Source organism: Convolutriloba macropyga, chromosome 3, assembly GCF_964194025.1.
Source record: "Convolutriloba macropyga chromosome 3, txConMacr16.3, whole genome shotgun sequence".
Lineage (NCBI taxonomy): Eukaryota > Metazoa > Xenacoelomorpha > Acoela > Convolutidae > Convolutriloba > Convolutriloba macropyga.
Window position 1 is genome coordinate 66,372,405 of NC_134470.1, and position 19,948 is coordinate 66,392,352.

General features: G+C 33.3%; 2 protein-coding genes across 2 annotated transcripts in view; one reads left to right on the forward strand and one right to left on the reverse strand.

Moving 5' to 3' along the window:
- Positions 1-19,948, reverse strand: part of LOC142336375 (translationally-controlled tumor protein homolog) — a 318,382-nt gene that overhangs the window by 209,238 nt on the left and 89,196 nt on the right. The gene's annotated exons all lie outside the window — the stretch shown is intronic.
- LOC142336372 (uncharacterized) overlaps positions 1-19,948 on the forward strand; it is a 91,450-nt gene that overhangs the window by 15,147 nt on the left and 56,355 nt on the right. Inside the window, exons 2-3 of the mRNA XM_075385153.1 lie at positions 11,268-11,412; positions 17,071-17,240. Coding sequence (XP_075241268.1) covers positions 11,268-11,412; positions 17,071-17,240 — 315 coding nt within the window. The remainder of the gene's footprint in view (positions 1-11,267; positions 11,413-17,070; positions 17,241-19,948) is intronic.

The window sequence follows — 19,948 nt, forward strand, 5'->3', positions numbered from 1 at the left end:
ACTTTTTGCAAATTATTTGTGAAATTCTGAGTGTTACTTGTATTTGCTGTTATTTTGTTAAAGAATTTGTTGTCTTTTCAATTGGGTTGACTAATGGCATTTACCATTGGCTGCCTAAGGATTCGCATGTGAATCTACCTAGTGTTTTTACGTTTGAAGTTGATGGTTGTTGACTTTGAGATTATTTGGTAAAAATAATTCAGAGGATTTTTGAACTGTGCCCCATTTGTTCTTTTGTCGACTTGGTACTTAGCCTCCTTAAGGGCAGGTCCTATCTGCTTTGTAGTGAATTACAAGTTAGTTTGTTTAATTCAGGTTTTATCTGGTGCTATTTCTCTAATGCGGAATTATTCAAGCTTTCGTGGTTTGAGTTGATAACATTTTTTACTCGTACGCGAAAATTTTAATTGCTGCTTTGTATATTCCGTATTCGCCATTTCATCAAGAAGCTGATTAAATCTTGAACAATTTAAATTTTGTTAGGAAGCTAGTTTTTTAGTTCATTCAAGTTTCTGGGTCTGATTGTAAATTTTAGTAGATTTTTCGGTATCTACCTGCACAGGTCTCTGTGGCTTCCTATTTGAGATTTAAGTTATTTTGTTTTATTTTTTTAGTTGATAACTAACAGTTTTGATGATTGTATTTTTTTTTCAAAAATATCAATGGAATTTCGAGCTCTGCTTTTGGTTCTTTTTTTGCAACTTGTTACTTGGTCTCAATAATGAGAAGTCTCATCAGTTTCTTTTGATGCAGGCATTAATCTCCTCTAGTTTTGTATTTCGACCGATCATTTCACTACTGTGACCTTGTGATTTTTCATCCATAAGTTTGAGCTTTTGATACTAATGAATTTTTGTGGTTGTGTTTTCACTTTGCCCCTTTGAAAAGGCAGGCCTGTGGATGTTCAAATACGGCTCACGTGAACATACAAAATCGCTGAATTGCTCATGGTTTTAACGGCTGCAAAACTTTTTGCAATTCATTTGTGAAATTCTGAGTGTTGCTTGTATTTGTTGTTAGGTTTTAGGTTTAAGCGTTTTTAGGTTTTAAAGTGATGGTTGTTATGACTTTTGATGTTTTTTGGTGAAAAATAATTCAGAGGGTTTTTGAACTGTGCCCTTTTTGTTCTTTTGTCGACTGGGTACTTAGCCTCATTAAGGGCAGGTCCTATCTGCTTTGTAGTGAATTACAAGTCAGTTTGTTTATTTCAGGTTTTGTCTGGTGCTATTTCTCTAATGCGGAATTATTCAGGATTTCGTGGTTTTAGTTGATAACATTTTTTTACTCGTACGCGACAATTTTAATTGCTGCATTGTATATTCCGTATTTACCATTTTTTGATCAGGAAGCTGGTTAATTCTTGAACAAGAAGTGAAATTTTGTTAGGAAGCTGTTTTTTTTTATTTCATTCAACAGTTTGTCTTTTTTCGTTGCTTTCCATTCAAAACGGAGTTCAATTTGTCTGACTATGATCATACTTTTGCGATATGCATCATTTGGCTCAGTTAGTACGCGAAAATTTTAATTGCTGCTTTGTATATTCCGTATTCGCCATTTCATCAAGAAGCTGATTAAATCTTGAACAAGTTAAATTTTGTTAGGAAGCTAGTTTTTTAGTTCATTCAAGTTTCTGGGTCTGATTGTAAATTTTAGTAGATTTTTCGGTATCTACCTGCACAGGTCTCTGTGGCTTCCTATTTGAGATTTAAGTTATTTTGTTTTATTTTTTTAGTTGATAACTAACAGTTTTGATGATTGTATTTTTTTTTTTCAAAAATATCAATGGAATTTCGAGCTCTGCTTTTGGTTCTTTTTTTGCAACTTGTTACTTGGTCTCAATAATGAGAAGTCTCATCAGTTTCTTTTGATGCAGGCATTAATCTCCTCTAGTTTTGTATTTCGACCGATCATTTCACTACTGTGACCTTGTGATTTTTCATCCATAAGTTTGAGCTTTTGATACTAATGAATTTTTGTGGTTGTGTTTTCACTTTGCCCCTTTGAAAAGGCAGGCCTGTGGATGTTCAAATACGGCTCACGTGAACATACATAATCGCTGATTTGCTCATGGTTTTAACGGCTGCAAAACTTTTTGCAATTCATTTGTGAAATTCTGAGTGTTGCTTGTATTTGTTGTTAGGTTTTAGGTTTAAGCGTTTTTAGGTTTTAAAGTGATGGTTGTTATGACTTTTGATGTTTTTTGGTGAAAAATAATTCAGAGGGTTTTTGAACTGTGCCCTTTTTGTTCTTTTGTCGACTGGGTACTTAGCCTCATTAAGGGCAGGTCCTATCTGCTTTGTAGTGAATTACAAGTCAGTTTGTTTATTTCAGGTTTTGTCTGGTGCTATTTCTCTAATGCGGAATTATTCAGGATTTCGTGGTTTTAGTTGATAACATTTATTTACTCGTACGCGACAATTTTAATTGCTGCATTGTATATTCCGTATTTACCATTTTTTGATCAGGAAGCTGGTTAATTCTTGAACAAGAAGTGAAATTTTGTTAGGAAGCTGTTTTTTTTATTTCATTCAACAGTTTGTCTTTTTTCGTTGCTTTCCATTCAAAACGGAGTTCAATTTGTCTGACTATGATCATACTTTTGCGATATGCATCATTTGGCTCAGTTAGTCATCATTTTATTTAGGCGCATGCTTGAGGTAATGGTTTTCAATGTTTTCGGTTTTCTTGAAGTTTTTTGTTTTAATATTTTAGATCTCTTGTTGTTTTTAGAGTTAAATCGAAATAACGGGTACAGCGTGACAGATCCGAAATTTTATATCACTGATATCTGTGATAGTGGAGAGGTTGTTGTTTGCCTTCTCTTTGTTTTTACAATTCAAATAATTTGATTTGTATTAGGGCGCTGTCTTTTATTAAGATCTGTTCACTTTTTTTTTATTTTTGAAGTCAAATTGGAGTAGTGATTTTTGGTTACGCGGAGGCAGGAAGTGGAGCGAAAAAGCGAGTGGTTTTGCGCCGTAAAATTTTTGCACTCTAATTTTAAAGTAGAGTGAGAAAACGGTGTTTGAACAAAAATTCGCTTTCTCGCTAGTGATTTTTTGTTCGTGTGCGGCAATTTCTATTCATTTTTTACTGGTTTTTTCCGGTTTGTTGGATCGGATGAAACTTTTTAAGGCTTGAAATTGGGTTACTCTACTGCTCATAGTTATTACATCTGAAATCCTTGAATTTCTGTTCATGATATTTAAAATCTTTTTGGTTGTTCTTTTTTTGGGCATAAAAATCTTATTTGCATTTAATCTTGAGTTGTGTTGTCTGTGTTTGTTAAGAAAATTTCATTAAAAAACTAAAAGGTTAAGGTGATTTAGCCGCAAAGCGATTGCTGGGGCTATTTTTGGCGTGTTCTCGGTTTTTTAAGTTCTTCGAGATCTTTGTTTTTCTTGGTTTTTACTAAAAAAGGATTGGATTGTATTGGTGCTCTGTCTTTTTTTGTAATACGTTTTTACACATTTTCTCTGACTTTGATCTTTCAAAACGGGATAAACAAGTGCTCAATTATTATTATGTTTCACTAGTGGCCCATAACGTACATTAGTACCTTATTTGTTAGTACCTTACGTTAGTACCTTACATTAGTTCCTATTTGAGATTTAAGTTATTTTGTTTTATTTTTTAAGTTGATAACTAACAGTTTTGATGATTGTATTTTTTTTTCAAAAATATCAATGGAATTTGAGCTCTGCTTTTGGTTCTTTTTTGCAACTTGTTACTTAGTCTCAATAATGAGAAGTCTCATCAGTTTCTTTTGATGCAGGCATTAATCTCCTCTAGTTTTGTATTTCGACCGATCATTTCATTACTTTGGCCTTGTGATTTTTCATTCATAATTTTGAGCTTGTGATGCTAATGAATTTTTATGGTTGTTTTCACTTTGCCCCTTTAAAAAGCCAAAAAAGTGGTTTTTTTCACTTTGTGAAATTCTGAGTGTTGCTTGTATATGTTGTTAGGTTTTAGGTTTTAGTGTTTTTAGGTTTTGAATTGATGGTTGTTATGACTTTTGATGTTATTTGGTGAAAAATAATTCAGAGGATTTTTGAACTGTGCCCTTTTTGTTCTTTTGTCGACTTGGTACTTAGCCTCCTTAAGGGCAGGTCCTATCTGCTTTGTAGTGAATTACAAGTTAGTTTGTTTAATTCAGGTTTTATCTGGTGCTATTTCTCTAATGCGGAATTATTCAAGATTTCGTGGTTTGAGTTGATAACATTTTTTACTCGTACGCGAAAATTTTAATTGCTGCTTTGTATATTCCGTATTTGCCATTTCATCAAGAAGCTGATTAAATCTTGAACAAGTTAAATTTTGTTAGGAAGGTAGTTTTTTAGTTCATTCAACAGTTTCTGGGATTCAACAGTCTGATTGTAAATTTTAGTAGGTTTTTCGGTATCTACCTGCACAGGTCTCTGTGGCTTCCTATTTGAGATTTAAGTTATTTTGTTTTATTTTTTTAGTTGATAACTAACAGTTTTGATGATTGTATTTTTTTTCAAAAATATCAATGGAATTTCGAGCTCTGCTTTTGATTCTTGTTTGCAACTTGTTACTTAGTCTCCATAATGAGAAGTCTCATCAGTTTCTTTTGATGCAGGCATTAATCTCCTCTAGTTTTGTATTTCGAGCGATCATTTCATTACTTTGACCTTGTGAGTTTTCATAAGTTTGAGCTTTTGATACTGATGAATATTTGTTGTCTTTTAACTTTGCCCCTTTAAAAATGCAGGCCTTTGGATGTTCTAATACGGCTCACTTGACCATATATAATCGCTGAATTGCTCATGGTTTTAACGGCTGCAAAACTTTTTTGCAAATTATTTGTGAAATTCTGAGTGTTGCTTGTATTTGTTATTTTGTAAAAGAATTTGTTGTCTTTTCAATTGGTTTGACTAATGGCATTTACCATTGGCTGCCTAAGGATTCGCATGTGAATCTACCTAGTGTTTTTACGTTTGAAGTTGATTGTTGTTGACTTTTGAGGTTATTTGGTAAAAATATTTCAGAGGATTTTTGAACTGTGCCCCATTTTTTCTTTTGTCGACTTGGTACTTAGCCTCCTTAAGGGCAGGTCCTATCTGCTTTGTAGTGAATTACAAGTTAGTTTGTTTAATTCAGGTTTTATCTGGTGCTATTTCTCTAATGCGGAATTATTCAAGATTTCGTGGTTTGAGTTGATAACATTTTTTACTCGTACGCGAAAATTTTAATTGCTGCTTTGTATGTTCCGTATTTGCCATTTCATCAAGAAGCTGATTAAATCTTGAACAAGTTAAATTTTGTTAGGAAGGTAGTTTTTTAGTTCATTCAACAGTTTCTGGGATTCAACAGTCTGATTGTAAATTTTAGTAGGTTTTTCGGTATCTACCTGCACAGGTCTCTGTGGCTTCCTATTTGAGATTTAAGTTATTTTGTTTTATTTTTTTAGTTGATAACTAACAGTTTTGATGATTGTATTTTTTTTCAAAAATATCAATGGAATTTCGAGCTCTGCTTTTGATTCTTGTTTGCAACTTGTTACTTAGTCTCCATAATGAGAAGTCTCATCAGTTTCTTGTGATGCAGGCATTAATCTCCTCTAGTTTTGTATTTCGAACGAGCATTTCATTACTTTGACCTTGTGATTTTTCATTCTTAAGTTTGAGCTTTTGATACTAATGAATTTTTGTGGTTGTGTTTTCACTTTACCCCTTTGAAAAGGCAGGCCTGTGGATGTTCAAATACGGCTCACCTGAACATACATAATCGCTGAATTGCTCATGGTTTTAACGGCTGCAAAGCTTTTTGCAAATCATTTGTGAAATTCTGAGTGTTGCTTGTATATGTTGTTAGGTTTTAGGTTTTAGTGTTTTTAGGTTTTGAATTGATGGTTGTTATGACTTTTGATGTTATTTGGTGAAAAATAATTCAGAGGATTTTTGAACTGTGCCCTTTTTGTTCTTTTGTCGACTTGGTACTTAGCCTCATTAAGGGCAGGTCCTATCTGCTTTGTAGTGAATTACAAGTCAGTTTGTTTAATTCAGGTTTTGTCTGGTGCTATTTCTCTAATGCGCAATTATTCAGGATTTCGTGGTTGGAGTTGATAACATTTTTTACTCGTACGCGACAATTTTAATTGCTGCATTGTATATTCCGTATTTGCCATTTTTTGATCAGGAAGCTGGTTAATTCTTGAACAAGAAGTGAAATTTTGTTAGGAAGCTGTTTTTTTTTTATTTCATTCAACAGTTTGTGTTTCCATTCAAAACGGAGTTCAATTTGTCTGACTATGATCATACTTTTGCGATATGCATCATTTGGCTCAGTTTGTCATCATTTTGTTTAGGCGCATGCTTGAGGTAATTGTTTTCAATGTTTTCGGTTTTCTTGAAGTTTTTTGTTTTAATATTTTAGATCTCTTGTTGTTTTTAGAGTTTTACTTTTTATCAAATCGAAATAACGGGTACAGCGTGACAGATCCGAAATTTTATATCACTGGTATCTGTGATAGTGGAGAGGTTGTTGTTTGCCTTCTCTTTGTTGTTACAATTCAAAGAATTTGATTTGTATTAGGGCGCTGTCTTTTATTAAGATCTGTTCACCCTTTTTTTTGATTTTTGAAGTCAATTTGGAGTAGTGATTTTTGGTTGCGCGGAGGCAGGAAGTGGAGCGAAAAAGCGAGTGGTTTTCGCCGTGAAATTTTTGCACTCGAGTTTTAAAGTAGAGTGAGAAAACGGTGTTTGAACAAAAATTCGCTTTCTCGCTAGTGATTTTTTGTTCGTGTGCGGCAATTTCTCTTCATTTTTTACTGTTTTTTTTCCGATTTGTTGGATCGGATTTTTTCTTAATGGTTTTTCCAATCCATTCATAGTTGATTCTAGTTCTAGATTTTTTGTTTTGAACCAAAGTTCCTTTTCTAGCTAGTGGTTTTTTGTCCACATGCGGATTTTTAACTTTGAGTTACTGTTTTATTTATCTTATTTTTTGGAAATGGTTGTACCAATTAACTCTTAGTCCGTTCTAGGTCTAGTGTTTCGTTTGGTGATAGAATTTCTTTGAATTGTACGTCAGGAAATGTCCTGCTTTTATTTTTTTTGTAACTTAGTAACTTTAATTGAAAGTGTTAAAGCCAACTGGGGATCACTCTAATTCAAGGTTGCTTGAGGGTAGCTAATATAAACCATTCATAGGTTATACGATTTATTCTTAATATAAATAAGACATATCAAAAATAGTAAAACAATTTTATTGGCGTTTTTCACATGTTTACGAAGCTATTACAGCTATTCTCTGACAATCTGCTGGCTACACCCCAAGTTAAGTCAGAAGAGATATTTCTTAATCCGATGGTTTTAAGTTGTATTTTTCGGTAAACTATTCAGAACTTTTTAAGAAAACTACAAGAATTTAGCTTTCTTTTTATCGCTCACTTAAACTGGTATTTGGATGCTCTCTTTATATTCAATTAAGTTTTTCGAGTAACTCTTTACCAATCTGCAGGATTCAAAAATTGAATTAAATTAGAGTTGCCACTTAATTTGAATTTGAGTTGCCAATGAAACTTTTTAAGGCTTGAAATTGGGTTACTCTACTGCCCATAGTTAGTACATCTGAAATCCTTGAATTTCTGTTCATGATATTTAAAATCTTTTTGGTTGTTCTTTTTTTGGGCATAAAAATCTTATTTGCATTTAATCTGAGTTGTGTTGTCTGTGTTTGTTAAGAAAATTTCATTAAAAAACTAAAAGGTTAAGATGATGTAGCCGCAAAGCGATTGCTGGGGCTATTTTTGGCGTGTTCTCGGTTTTTTTAAGTTCTTCAAGATCTTTGTTTTTCTTGGTTTTTACTAAAAAAGGATTGGATTGTATTGGTGCTCTGTCTTTTTTTGTAATACGTTTTTACACATTTTCTCTGACTTTGATCTTTCAAAACGGGATAAACAAGTGCTCAGTTATTATTATGTTTCACTAGTGGCCCATAACTTACATTAGTACCTTTTAGGAGAAAAGAGTTGCAGCTGCTGGGAGGGCCTTAATTGAAGGTTAAAAGGTCATTTTCACGAGTTTTTTAGCCCAAAAAGATCCATTGTTAACGTTTTCGGTTTTGTTCGAGTGCTGGTCAGATACATTAGTTTTAAATTTTCGTTGAGTTCCGTGGATTATCTCTGAGGACTCGTCTTGCCATGTTTTTTATTTGGTCAATATTTTCGTTGACTTCACAATTACACAATTACGTAACTCGATTTTGTTAATTCCTTCATGCAATTCTAAGTGACTTTCGCGCGTGACGTCATTTTGCAATCTTGGTGGAGCGAATTTTGCGTTCATCTGCCTGCTTGAGTTTTTGGTCACATGTAACTTACCTCTTTTAGTTCAAAGAGATAAGATCAATTGCGTGTTTGGCTCTAAAATTGAAGTTTTTTTCAGAGAAATTAATAGAAGCAGCAATAAAATGTACAGATTCTTAGTCAAAATATATTATCTCAGCATTTATCTCAATTAATATAAAAATTTGGCCTGTTTCATTTCATTTTTGAGACTGCAGATCTCCGAAGCTATTTTGGCTATTTTCGGGAAATCTGCCAGTTCTGTTTATCTATAGATGGCTTACCATTTTTTAAATTGAATGCACAGATCCCACTACCATTGATTGGACAAATTATAGAATAATATTAAGTGTTTTGTTAAGAGTTTTTTTGTAAATTCACTAAACTAAGTACCACAAGGCCTTGGAACTAAGGACCAGCCGTAATCGCAGAGGAAGTTTTGCAAGCTATTGAATAACCACTTTTTCCGTTGGTGTTAGAAAACTGTAGAGTAGAACACAGAGTAATAATTTTTTTAGATTATAATAAATAGAAGAATAAAAATATAATGTGAAAAAAACCTCGCACCTCAATTATTCCGTGAAAAGTTTAGAAGTCTTTTCCTTTTCAAGGATTCGTTTAGTTCTAAAAGAGCTCTTCAGGGGTACTTATTTTTTCTAGAAGATTACATTCACGAGAGCAAAGCTGTTGAGGAGAGTTCCTCCTTAATGACTGCAGTTCCAGCTTGAGACAGCTTCAATTTCGAGGCACTATTACTGATGTAGGGGATTTCCTCATTTGCATAATGCAAAAGCCAACCGGTGTTCACTCTAATTGAGGGTTACTTGAGGGCAGCTAATATAAAGCATTCATAGGTTATACTAATTCTTCTGAATATAAATAAGTCATATCAATAAAATAGTAAAAACCATTTCATTGGCGTTTTTTCACATGTTTACGAAGCTGTCACAGCTATTCTCTGACAATCTGCTGGCTACACCCCACGTTAAGAGAGAAGAGATATTGCTTTATCTGATGCTTTTTCTGATACGATTTTTTGCAGTCTTTTGAATTCTGTGTTCTGTTTAAATTGTATTTTTCGGTAAATTATTCAAAATTTTTTTAGAAGACTACAAGAAATTAGCCTTCTTTTTATGGCTTACTTGAACTGATATTTGGACGCTCTCTTTATCTTCACTTAAGTTTTTTAAGTAACTCTAAACTGATCTGCAGGATTTACAATTCAATTAATTTATAGTTGCCACTTAATTTGAATGAGTTGCCAATGAAACTTTTTAAGGCTTGTAATTGGGTTATTCTACTGCTCATAGTTAGTACATTTGAAATCCTTGAGTTTCTGTTCATGATATTTAAAATCTTTTTGGTTGTTCTTTTTTTGGGCATAAAAATCTTATTTGCAATTAATCTTGAGTTGTGTTGTCTGTGTTTGTTGAGAAAATTTCATTAAAAAACTAAAAGGTTAAGGTGATTTAGCCGCAAAGCGATTGCTGGGGCTATTTTTGGCGTGTTCTCGGTTTTTTAAGTTCTTCGAGATCTTTGTTTTTCTTGGTTTTTACTAAAAAAAGATTGGATTGTATTGGTGCTCTGTCTTTTTTTGTAATACGTTTTTACACATTTTCTCTGACTTTGACCTTTCAAAACGGGATAAACAAGTGCTCAATTATTATTATGTTTCACTAGTGGCCCATAACGTACATTAGTACCTTATTTGTTAGTACCTTACGTTAGTACCTTACATTAGTTCCTATTTGAGATTTAAGTTATTTTGTTTTATTTTTTTAGTTGATAACTAACAGTTTTGATGATTGTATTTTTTTTCAAAATTTGGCCTGTTCTCTGTTTTTTAAGTTCGTCAAGATTTTTTCTGTGACTTTGATCTTTCAAAACGGGTGCTGTTCAGATACATTAGTTTTAAATTTTCATTGATTTGTGTGGAATTTTTTAAGGACTTGCTATGTTTTTTATTTGGTCACCATTTTCGTTATTGACCATATTACTTCACAATCACTTAAATATTTTTTTGTTCATTCGTTCATAAAATTTCTAGTGACTTGCGCGCGTGACGTCTTTAAAATCTTAGTGGAGCGATTTTTGCGTTCATCTGCGTGCTTGATCTTTTGGTCACACGTAACTTACCTCACTCTCAAAATTGACTTCCTGACTCTGAAATTGACTGTTTTTAACCTTAATTCAAAGCGATAAGATCAATTGAGTGTTTGTAACTAAAATTGAAGTTTATTTCAATGAAATTAATAGAGGCAGCTATAAGTTGTACAGATTCTTAGTCCAAATATATCGCAGCATTTATCTCAATTAATTTAGAATTTTGGTCTGGTTCTTTTGAGACTGCAGATCTCCGAGAAATCTGCCAGTTATGTTCATCTATAGATCGCTAACCATTTTTTAAATCGACTGCATAGATCCCACTAGCCTTGATTGGACAAATTATAGAATAATATTAAGTGTTTTGTTAAGAGTTTTTTTTGTAAATTTACTAAACTAAGTACCACAAGGGCTTGGAACTAAGAACCAGCTGTAATCGCAGAGGAAGTTTAGCAAGCTATTGAAGAACCATTTTTTTCCTGCTGTGTGAGAGAAGTGGAGACTAGAACAAAGAGTAATAAATTTTATAGATTATAATAAATAGAAAAATCAAAATACACTTGAGAAAAATCTTCGAACCTCAATTATTCCGTGAAAAGTCTTTTGCTTTTCAAGGATTCATTTAGTTCTGAGAGAGCTCTTCAAGGGTACTTATTTTTTGTTTCTCTGCAAAATATATCGGTCAGTCAAAATTGACTCCACAAAAAAGCCGGGACAGAGTAAAGTTCCTAGCCCCCAAATAAATTGTTCAAATTATGTTAAATTATGTTCAAACTGATTTTTTCATTCCTAATTTTTTTCCTAAATCTGATCCCTTGACTGAGTGAATTTGACCGGGAAATCTGTTTAGGACTCGAAGGACTGCGCGAGAGCGGCAGATGGGTCTCAATATTCTAGAAGATTACATTCACGAGAGCAAAGCTGTTGAGGAGAGTTCCTCCTTCATGACTGCAGTTCCAGCTGGCGACAGCTTCAATCGAGATACTATTACTGATGTAGGCGATTTCCTCATTTTCATAGTGCACATACTATAATGATATCTTATAAGTAGACACTGTCTTGGACATATTTTTTATAAACTGATTGAAAACAAATAGAGTACTTTGCAATAACGAGATAGTTATTTGCGGTTCGTGATCATTGCAACTTATTGGCTACCAATTTTGAAAGAGATTTTAAAGGTCTTTCGAGACAAATTGTTGCGAGTGCAACCGAAAAGACTTTTGTCGATAGACTAATTTCGCAATTTGTGTTTTTGATTTTGCGTGACGAACTCTGTAATTAATAAGAAACAGAATATCTAGCAATGTTTTCGGTGTGTGAACTTTTCAGTTTAATAGCTAAGATAGCAAGCTATTATTGTTCCGACCCTCTTGAGGGGGGAGGAACTATATACTCAAATGGGTTTTTTTTTGTTCCGTGAAATTTCGCCGCTCGAGATATTCGTCGTCGAGAGTTGAGACTGGTATCATTAGAAAGCTCGTCCAGCGTAGAATATGGAATTAAAAATATTTTTTTTATTTTCGTTTTCTACAGGGAGTTATCGAGGTTTAAACTTCTGAGAAAAGAAGAGTGAATTCACGTTGTTTTTATTCACATTTTCCGGAATTTTTGCCTAAATTTTTGTCAATTTTTGTTAAAATTTGTTATAATTTTTAAGAATAGTGTCGTTTATTTTTTTTGAAGACGAACAAGCATTGTTGATTGTTTTGATTTAATTTTTTTTGGTCAAAAAATCTGGATAAACGTTTCAAAATTTAGCCTTTTTCATCAAAAACAGCACGAAATAAGCTACTTTAGTCCACTTTGATTAAATTTGCCGACAGTACACCCCCAAACAACACTCATACAATCTTTGTAGACTCAGAGGAGGGCTATTTCTACTTCAGAGTCCGCTGAGAGTGCACTGTAGTTAAAACTTTGCCGTTTTTTGCTAACTTTACTCGTTAATTATCAAAAATGCAGAATTTATTTTGAGTTTTCAACTAACAAATTATCTATATCTACAACATTCGAAAAATCAATTGTTCCTAACGGACAATAAGTATTAGCAGGGCTAGTTTTGGGCCATTCTTGGACTGTTACAATCCAAAAAAAATCGGGTTGTAATCAGTCGGTCTTTTTTTTAAAAAAAAAGACTTTTTTAATAATAAAGAACAGAACATATCAAATCAAAGCTCAGGAGTGATAGGTCCAACCAATTTGCTTGCTAAGCAGCTCCAAGGTAATGCATTTAGTTTTTTAATTGGAAGTTTATGGTCGTTTCTTTTTTTAAAAATAATTGACTTTTCAATAAATAATGGCTTAATTAACTTTTCCTCTATTTTTTTCTTAATTTTTTCAACTTCCAGCTTAGTGTCAGCAAAGAAAGACTGCTTCTTCTTTCTACTGATTTAACATGTATTATCGGTTGCAGTTTTAAGCCTGAAGTTATTGTTTTCTGGCTTTGATATTACAAGATTTCAGATTTTTGTTTGTTTTGATATTGGCCAGTTTTTCACGTTTTCTAATTTTGTCACATTATCACATTATTGACAGTTCTCATGTCACCCTATTAGCATTCAGAATAAGGGATAATTGAACATTTTAAAATCCTGAAAGATATACATCATCTTTTTAACGGCCTCGACGCCTCTTTCTTGAATTTTTTAATTTTGTCTCTAACTGTCATTTATACTTTGTCGTTTCGGTCGTATGAAATTTCCTGTATAGCGATAGCTTTCATTGGTTTTTCATGGAAGAATAGAAGAACCGATATTCTGATATTAGTAGATAGCTGATGGCTTTCATGACTTTGAAAACAATCGTTTTCCAAATTTTAAAAAAAAAAACTTTTTAACTTCTTAATTTTGTTCTTTTTTTATGTTTCTTTTTGTTACCTAATCTCGTTAGTTAATTACAGGTCAAATATGACATTATGGGTGTCAAGGGAAAAAAAGGGATTGGTGTCTCAAAATCTTTTTTTTAAGGAATTTGTTATGACCTTACTGGCTTCGACACCGGTTTTTCACAAAAAAATGTAAATTAATTTGATTTTTGTCATATTTGACGTTCTTTTTGTAGATGCAAGAAATATTCTGGATAATTACAGGTCTCGATGGTTTCCTTTTCATGAATAAACGACCCTATTTAAATAGCTTTTTTTGTAATTAATGCCTTTCATGACATTGAATGTAATTTTGTTTCGAAAAAAAAAATTAAAAGTATTACATACTTTAGCACTTCGCTTTTTTGTCTACTTGTTACCTAGTCTTACTAATGAATGGCCACGTACTACATTATAACCATTTGAAGAAGGCGCAATCAAATATTTTTTGAGTGCCAAAATTTGGCTTGACGGTTTTGACAGCGTTTTCTGGCAAGTTTCAATTGAAATTTTGTTTGTTCTTTGTTGTTTTTTAGCCGCTTTAAAAAATGAATAAGGACAGGTCCTAATGCCCTTCTATAGAAGCCGTGGTAATCGTAAATTTGTGGTAATATTAATTGATACCTAATGGTATTTATTACTTTGAAGTTAACTGTTTCAAAAAAATAAGTTAATTTTTTTTACTTTACTGTTTTTGTTCTTTTTTGCATAATTGTTACCAAACCTTTTTATGGACTGGTCGCATATGTTTTCTGGTGATTTATAAGTTATTTTTGTTTAGTTTTTGGTTTATCTGACGGTATGTTGACTTTGTTATTAAATTTAGTTTTTAAGAGGGACATAAATTTTTTGATGTAATTAATGTTTGTTGTTGTTGTTGTTTGATTTTGCTGTTCGTCTTGACTCGCTTTCTGAATATTGACATATTACAGCAATCTAATGCATCAATTTTTACTCCACTGAGTTTTTTGCTTTGGAGACTATCTTATTGTTCATACAGAATTTTTTGAAAAAGCCTTGGGCTTTTTTGGGATTCGCAAAAAATAATTTTTGGGTTTTTCTATCTGTTCCTCTTTTGGTAGACAATTATGCCAAAATTGTGGATAGGCGGGGTCGGAACTTTATGTGCCATCGCACATAACCGAGCCGCCTTGTTGAATTTGTTTTAGTTTTTTACGACTCGAAAAGGAGTAGTTTTCTCCATACTTTTTTATCGGAAGTACTATGGGTCCAGACGGCATTTTGAACTACAGGCAAAAGTGAGTGAAATTGCCCGGTTAATTGTTTTTTTTTGAGCGCAAAAAGTTTTTTGTTCACGCGCGGTGTCGACTTCGGAATTTTTGTTTGGTGGGATAGCTCGTATAGCTAACCGTTTTTCAGTTTCGGCCATTTTTGTCCATTTGCCTCCTTTGTTTTTATTGAAGTAATTTTTTTTGAATAAATATTTCTCGATAAGTTGTTTTCTTGAATTGATATAACAGTGGCTTGAAAGCCTAATCACGAGTTTCAAGTCATGATCGACTCATGTTTCACAATTTCTTAGTTAATTTTTGGCCTTTTTCAATGATTTATGTAATTTTTGGATCTTCCAACGAATATTTTTTTTAATCAGTGAATATGGGGATGGCCATTCATTAAATCAGGTATAGTATTTCACTTTTGGATGAGAGGTGCATTGCTTTTAAAATTTTTACATATACAAAAGCGATGTCGGTGGTTTTTTGTGATTCTTTCGTAATTTCTTTGCACCGTCAGGGATTTAAATGTGTTTTTGATCATTCAATTTTCAAAAATTCAATTAGAAATTGGTTAATGGCAATTTTCAATATTGTAGCAGTTTTATTTTGAAAGGGAAATGGCTGAAAAAAAAGTTTGCTGATCTTCCAAGGCTAAATAATGAATTGTACTTAGTTCTACTTCAATTGTTCTATTATATTGTCAATTTAGAAATGAAGAAGATGCCTTTTCTTTAGTTTGATACAATTTGACCGTTACCTCCGCATTCGGCGCTTTTTCATTTCTGGTATTATCCAGAATTATTTTACAGCATAATCTGCTCTTCTTTTAAGTTTATGGCCAGCCCTTTTCCTTAGATTTCGGATTTCCTTTTCAGTGTGCTGTTGATCACATGCTCTGTTTTGCAGTTGAAGGAAGTAATTGAAATTACTACTAGAAATTTCCAGCAATTTGTTTACGGAGAAATTTCTTGGAGCTAAGTTTCAGTTATAAATGTTTTTTGATTTAATCTTTTAAATAAAAGTTATAATCTGTTTCCGTTGTCTTTTGGATCAGTTTACATTTTGCAATTGATTAGATTCATGTTATCAACAATGCCTCCAACATGAGAGAAGTCTCTTATCTTACGTTATTTGAAATTCTGTGACATCTAAACGAAACTATTTCTTTTTGTAATCAGAAATTCAGTTTCTATGGTTGATATATACTTGAGGCGTTATCGATATGTCATCTGGGTCGCATAGTGAATTGCACCAAAATATAGTTTTGAGACCAAATATTTTGTGGTGATTGTAAACTCGGCCAGTTTTTATAGATAGTGTCCTTTAAGAGTGTTTTTCATATGGCTTTTTTTAGCGTTGCCTGTTAAGTTTCGGATAGTTTTGTTTTTGTTGTATGATTTCACAATGAAAGCTCTCTGTGATTTCCCGAAGAATGAAATTTTGGGCATGGACTATTCTTTATTTTTCGTCACGATTTTAATACAAATATATGACGTTGCGCTAATTTCAAGCTTTTTGTTCATTGATTCATTCATTCAATTTCTAATTGTGAGCTTGACGTCTTCACTCTTAGCAGAGCGATTTTTTTGCGCGATTAAATGTTTTTCTTCGCTTTCAAACTGACATTTTTTTCTTTGGTTGAAAACAACTTCAACTTAGAAACATTTATTCTAACTGAGAACATGACAATATTTAGTAAACAAATTTCTTTTCGGTCTTTATTATCTTTTGAGACTGCATGTCCACAAAGCTATCGCATCTGTTTTCTGGCAATCTGTCGGCTATATTCATAAGTGCTGTCATTAAGTTACTGTCACTTTAATCTGCCACATAAAAATTCTCTTCAGAGAATGCCACGTTATTATAACTAAAAAGCGATAAGCTGAGTGGATCTATATTGCGGTGCTACTGGTTTTTTGTTTCGTCTGACGCTCTTTTTCGTTTTTTATTTGCTCACAAAGCAAAGCTGAAACAGTCAAATTTTCGGATCGTTTCCCTTTGCGCCTCCACCCCCCCCCGCTTAGTGGGTGCATATTATTTGAAACCCAGTTCCTCTTTCTAACGGCGGTTTGGGTGCATTATGTCATTTCTTGCTCTCTGTAGCAAAACTTTTTAAGTCATTTGCGCGATTAGATTTTGATCATACGTGCCTTACCTCACTCAATAAAATGGCTTTTGCACTTTTAGACGTAAGTTTAGTTTGAATTAAATTAAGGGCAAGGGAACTCGTGTGTGTAATAAAGGTGCATAATAAAAAGGCTTCTGTGGAATGAATTTTAACAATCTGAATTAATTTATTGCTGAATGTTTTTCTACATAGCTTTTTTGAGCGGCGTCGTTTTTTTTCAACCTAGATCTGTATCTGTTTCTATCTCTTTTATACGGCACGCAAGTCTCTTTCGCAGCTATTCCGGCAATCCGCTGGCTATCTTTTTTGCCAAACAGAGAAAGACTGAGTCATGGCATCTGATCAATATGATAACAATCTGAGGCAAGAAAAAGCGTCGATTTTGATGTATAGCTTACTGGTGATTATAGGCGTGTTTCAGTTTTCTGGCGTGGATTCTCCTCTCTTTGCACGAGATGTTGGCAATCGCTTCAACTCCCGCAGAGCTATTAATGGGCGCAACTCAAAATTGCATTTCGAAATTTTTAATAGACGACAGTCTGCCAAGCCGCTTGCTCACGGAGGCACAGGAACTGGAGATGGTAATAAAAGGTAATGATTGTTTCGGCTTTTTGATAGGCTAAATGACTCGAGCATTAAAAATAATATAATTATCTCTTAAAAAGTGAAGCAAGGTTGTGTTTTGATAATTCAGCGATAACCAATAATTTTGTCTGAATTAAGCTTCAAACTCGCTATGAATTCAAAATCGAAAGACTTTTCAACAATTCGGAGAAGCAAAAATATTGATATTAATCAAAGAGGGCGTTCAAAAAGTAAAAGTGGGTTGATGGAATTCAGGGCATATACAGCAATGTATATCGCAATCTCAATAAAAAAAGATTATTGAAATGAATGCTAGTGGCATTGAAATGAAATCATTTTTTTTGTTAAAGTATGTTCCACGCCATATTCACATTAACAGACTGGTAGACATATTGAAGAAATATGTACACTGAAGGTTGTTTAGAAACAATTGAAAGCTCTTAGTGAGATTTCGAAATTAAATAAAGAATATTTAATGGATAGAATTATCGTTCTTAAATCAGTGTTTCTTTGTCGCAAAGAAATGGCTATGCAACTAATCTATTAGTGATTTATCCTAAAAAGGCGGATGGGCGTCTTAGGTGATGTAAAATTGCCATAAAGGACGACAATTAATTATCCCCCAGGATCTCGAAATCAAAGTTCGCTTCTAAAGTTCGCTTCCGATCTCGGGTGATTTAATTGTGTAAGATGTTTGAAACAGCAACCCATATCGATATATTCGTGAAAATTAATAAAGTGAAACTGCAAATGGCGTAGAATCAGAAAACATGACATTTGGTCATCATATCTCCATGCTTTTTCTCAACAACATAAGTGATCATTTGTTGAACACGTGGGCAGAACTTGAAAAAAATTTACGGAGAATGAAAAAACTGAAATTGATATTCAATTAGTTGAAAGTTTTCTAAATATTTATTTGATGATTTTTAATGATGCAAATCGAAAGATGAACATTTCGGTATAAAAAGCTGGGTATACAATTTTCTGCATCGGAAAACAGCAGCCATTTTTTCATGAGTAACTTAATGAAAAAATGAATTAATGACAAATTTTTGTCCGTTCGTATATCGAAATTCCAAAAAATTGCCAAAATTTGCAATGTGCAGTTATTTAAAAGACCGTTTCCGGATAACTAAGTATATGTTCAGCCCGATGAATTGAAAAACCTTGAAGTAATCTAATCTTTGCGCAGAAATGATAGAAAAGTTGGAACATTCAACTCTCGATAGGTTTTCTAATGATGCAACTCGCCTCTTTCTAAATAAATATGTCTATTGGCCAAGTTTGACTGACCTGAATAAAAACCAGTTGATCACAGTCGCCCAATAAGTGAGTTCTGTAAAAAAAAAGTAATTTAGCGGGGTCGGAACGAAATCAAAAAATTGCTATTATAGGGCTCCTATTTTTTTACAATTCAAAGAATTTGAATTTTATTGGGGCGCTGTCTTTTTTTAAGATCTGTTCACACATTTTCATGATTTTGCGGTGTGACATTTTTTCGCTCTAAATTTAAAGTAGAGTGAGAGCATGGTGTTTGAACAAAAATTCGCTTTCTCTCTAGTGGCTCTTTGTTCACATGCGGCAATTTCACTTTGATATTTACTGTTTTTTCGATTTTTTGGATCGGATTTTCTAAATAGTTTTCCCAATCCATTCATAGTCTGTTCTAGGTCTAGTTTTCTGTTCAGTCGATGAAATTTCTTCGAATTGTACGTCAGGACTTGTCCTGCTATGTTTTTTTTACTTCTTCGAACAAAAAAATGTTTTGCTTTACCTCATTTTGCCGCTTTTTCAACATTTTGCGTGAAATCTTTTTGACTTCTCTAGGCTTGTTTCTCTTCTCTCATTCTGCTAAAAGTGATTTTGAACATCAGTTGCTCCGCAAAGCAATTCAAAATGAACAGAGTCGGTATAAAAAATTGAAGTCAGAAATAGAAACGGGATAAACCCATAAAGCCCAATTTTAGATGCCCGCTATTTGAATGTCGTTCCTATAAGTCTTAGTTACCATCTCTAATGCTTATTGGTTTTGATAGTAGCCCCTGTAGCCTCTCTTTAAGAAACATGAGTTTGTTCAACTACGAAATGCCATCAAAATAAATTCGACTTAAAAAATGTTTTTGTACAAAGTTTTTTTTCAATATCTTCTATTCTTTCAATCCCAGTCATGCTTATTGGACTCAACGGCGGCTATTTTCCGGCAATCTGCCGGGTATGTTTTTTGTTGTGTGTCTGTGTGCGTGTGTGTTTTTTGTGTTGGCGCGCGTGGGTGCGTGTGTGTTTTCATCGCTAGAATTTTTGTTCTTTCGCCCGAGTAATTTATCTTTTCACCAAAGAAAAGGAATAACGCGGAAAATCTTAGGCATTAAATTTCATATTTAGTCTTTAGTGCTTGCGGAAGCTAAGTGTATGGTTCACAGAAGCAGATTATGAATCCGATATTCACGGTTGAAGGCCTTTTTCGGATGCTTGTTGTTTTTTACCCTGTCCTATTCTGCCCTGCACTGGCACCATCTGACGCCAACTCCTCGCCTGTCGTTCGAGATCAATTTGTCTGAGTGAAGTAGCTTGTTTTGATGCCTTGACATCTTTAATAATGTAACTGATTTTTCTTAAAAGATTGGTTTTGTACGCAATTGATGTCATATCATTCCGAGAGATGTGTCAGTGGAAAGTGCAGAATTTTTTGTAATATTTCAAAAAGCCTCATG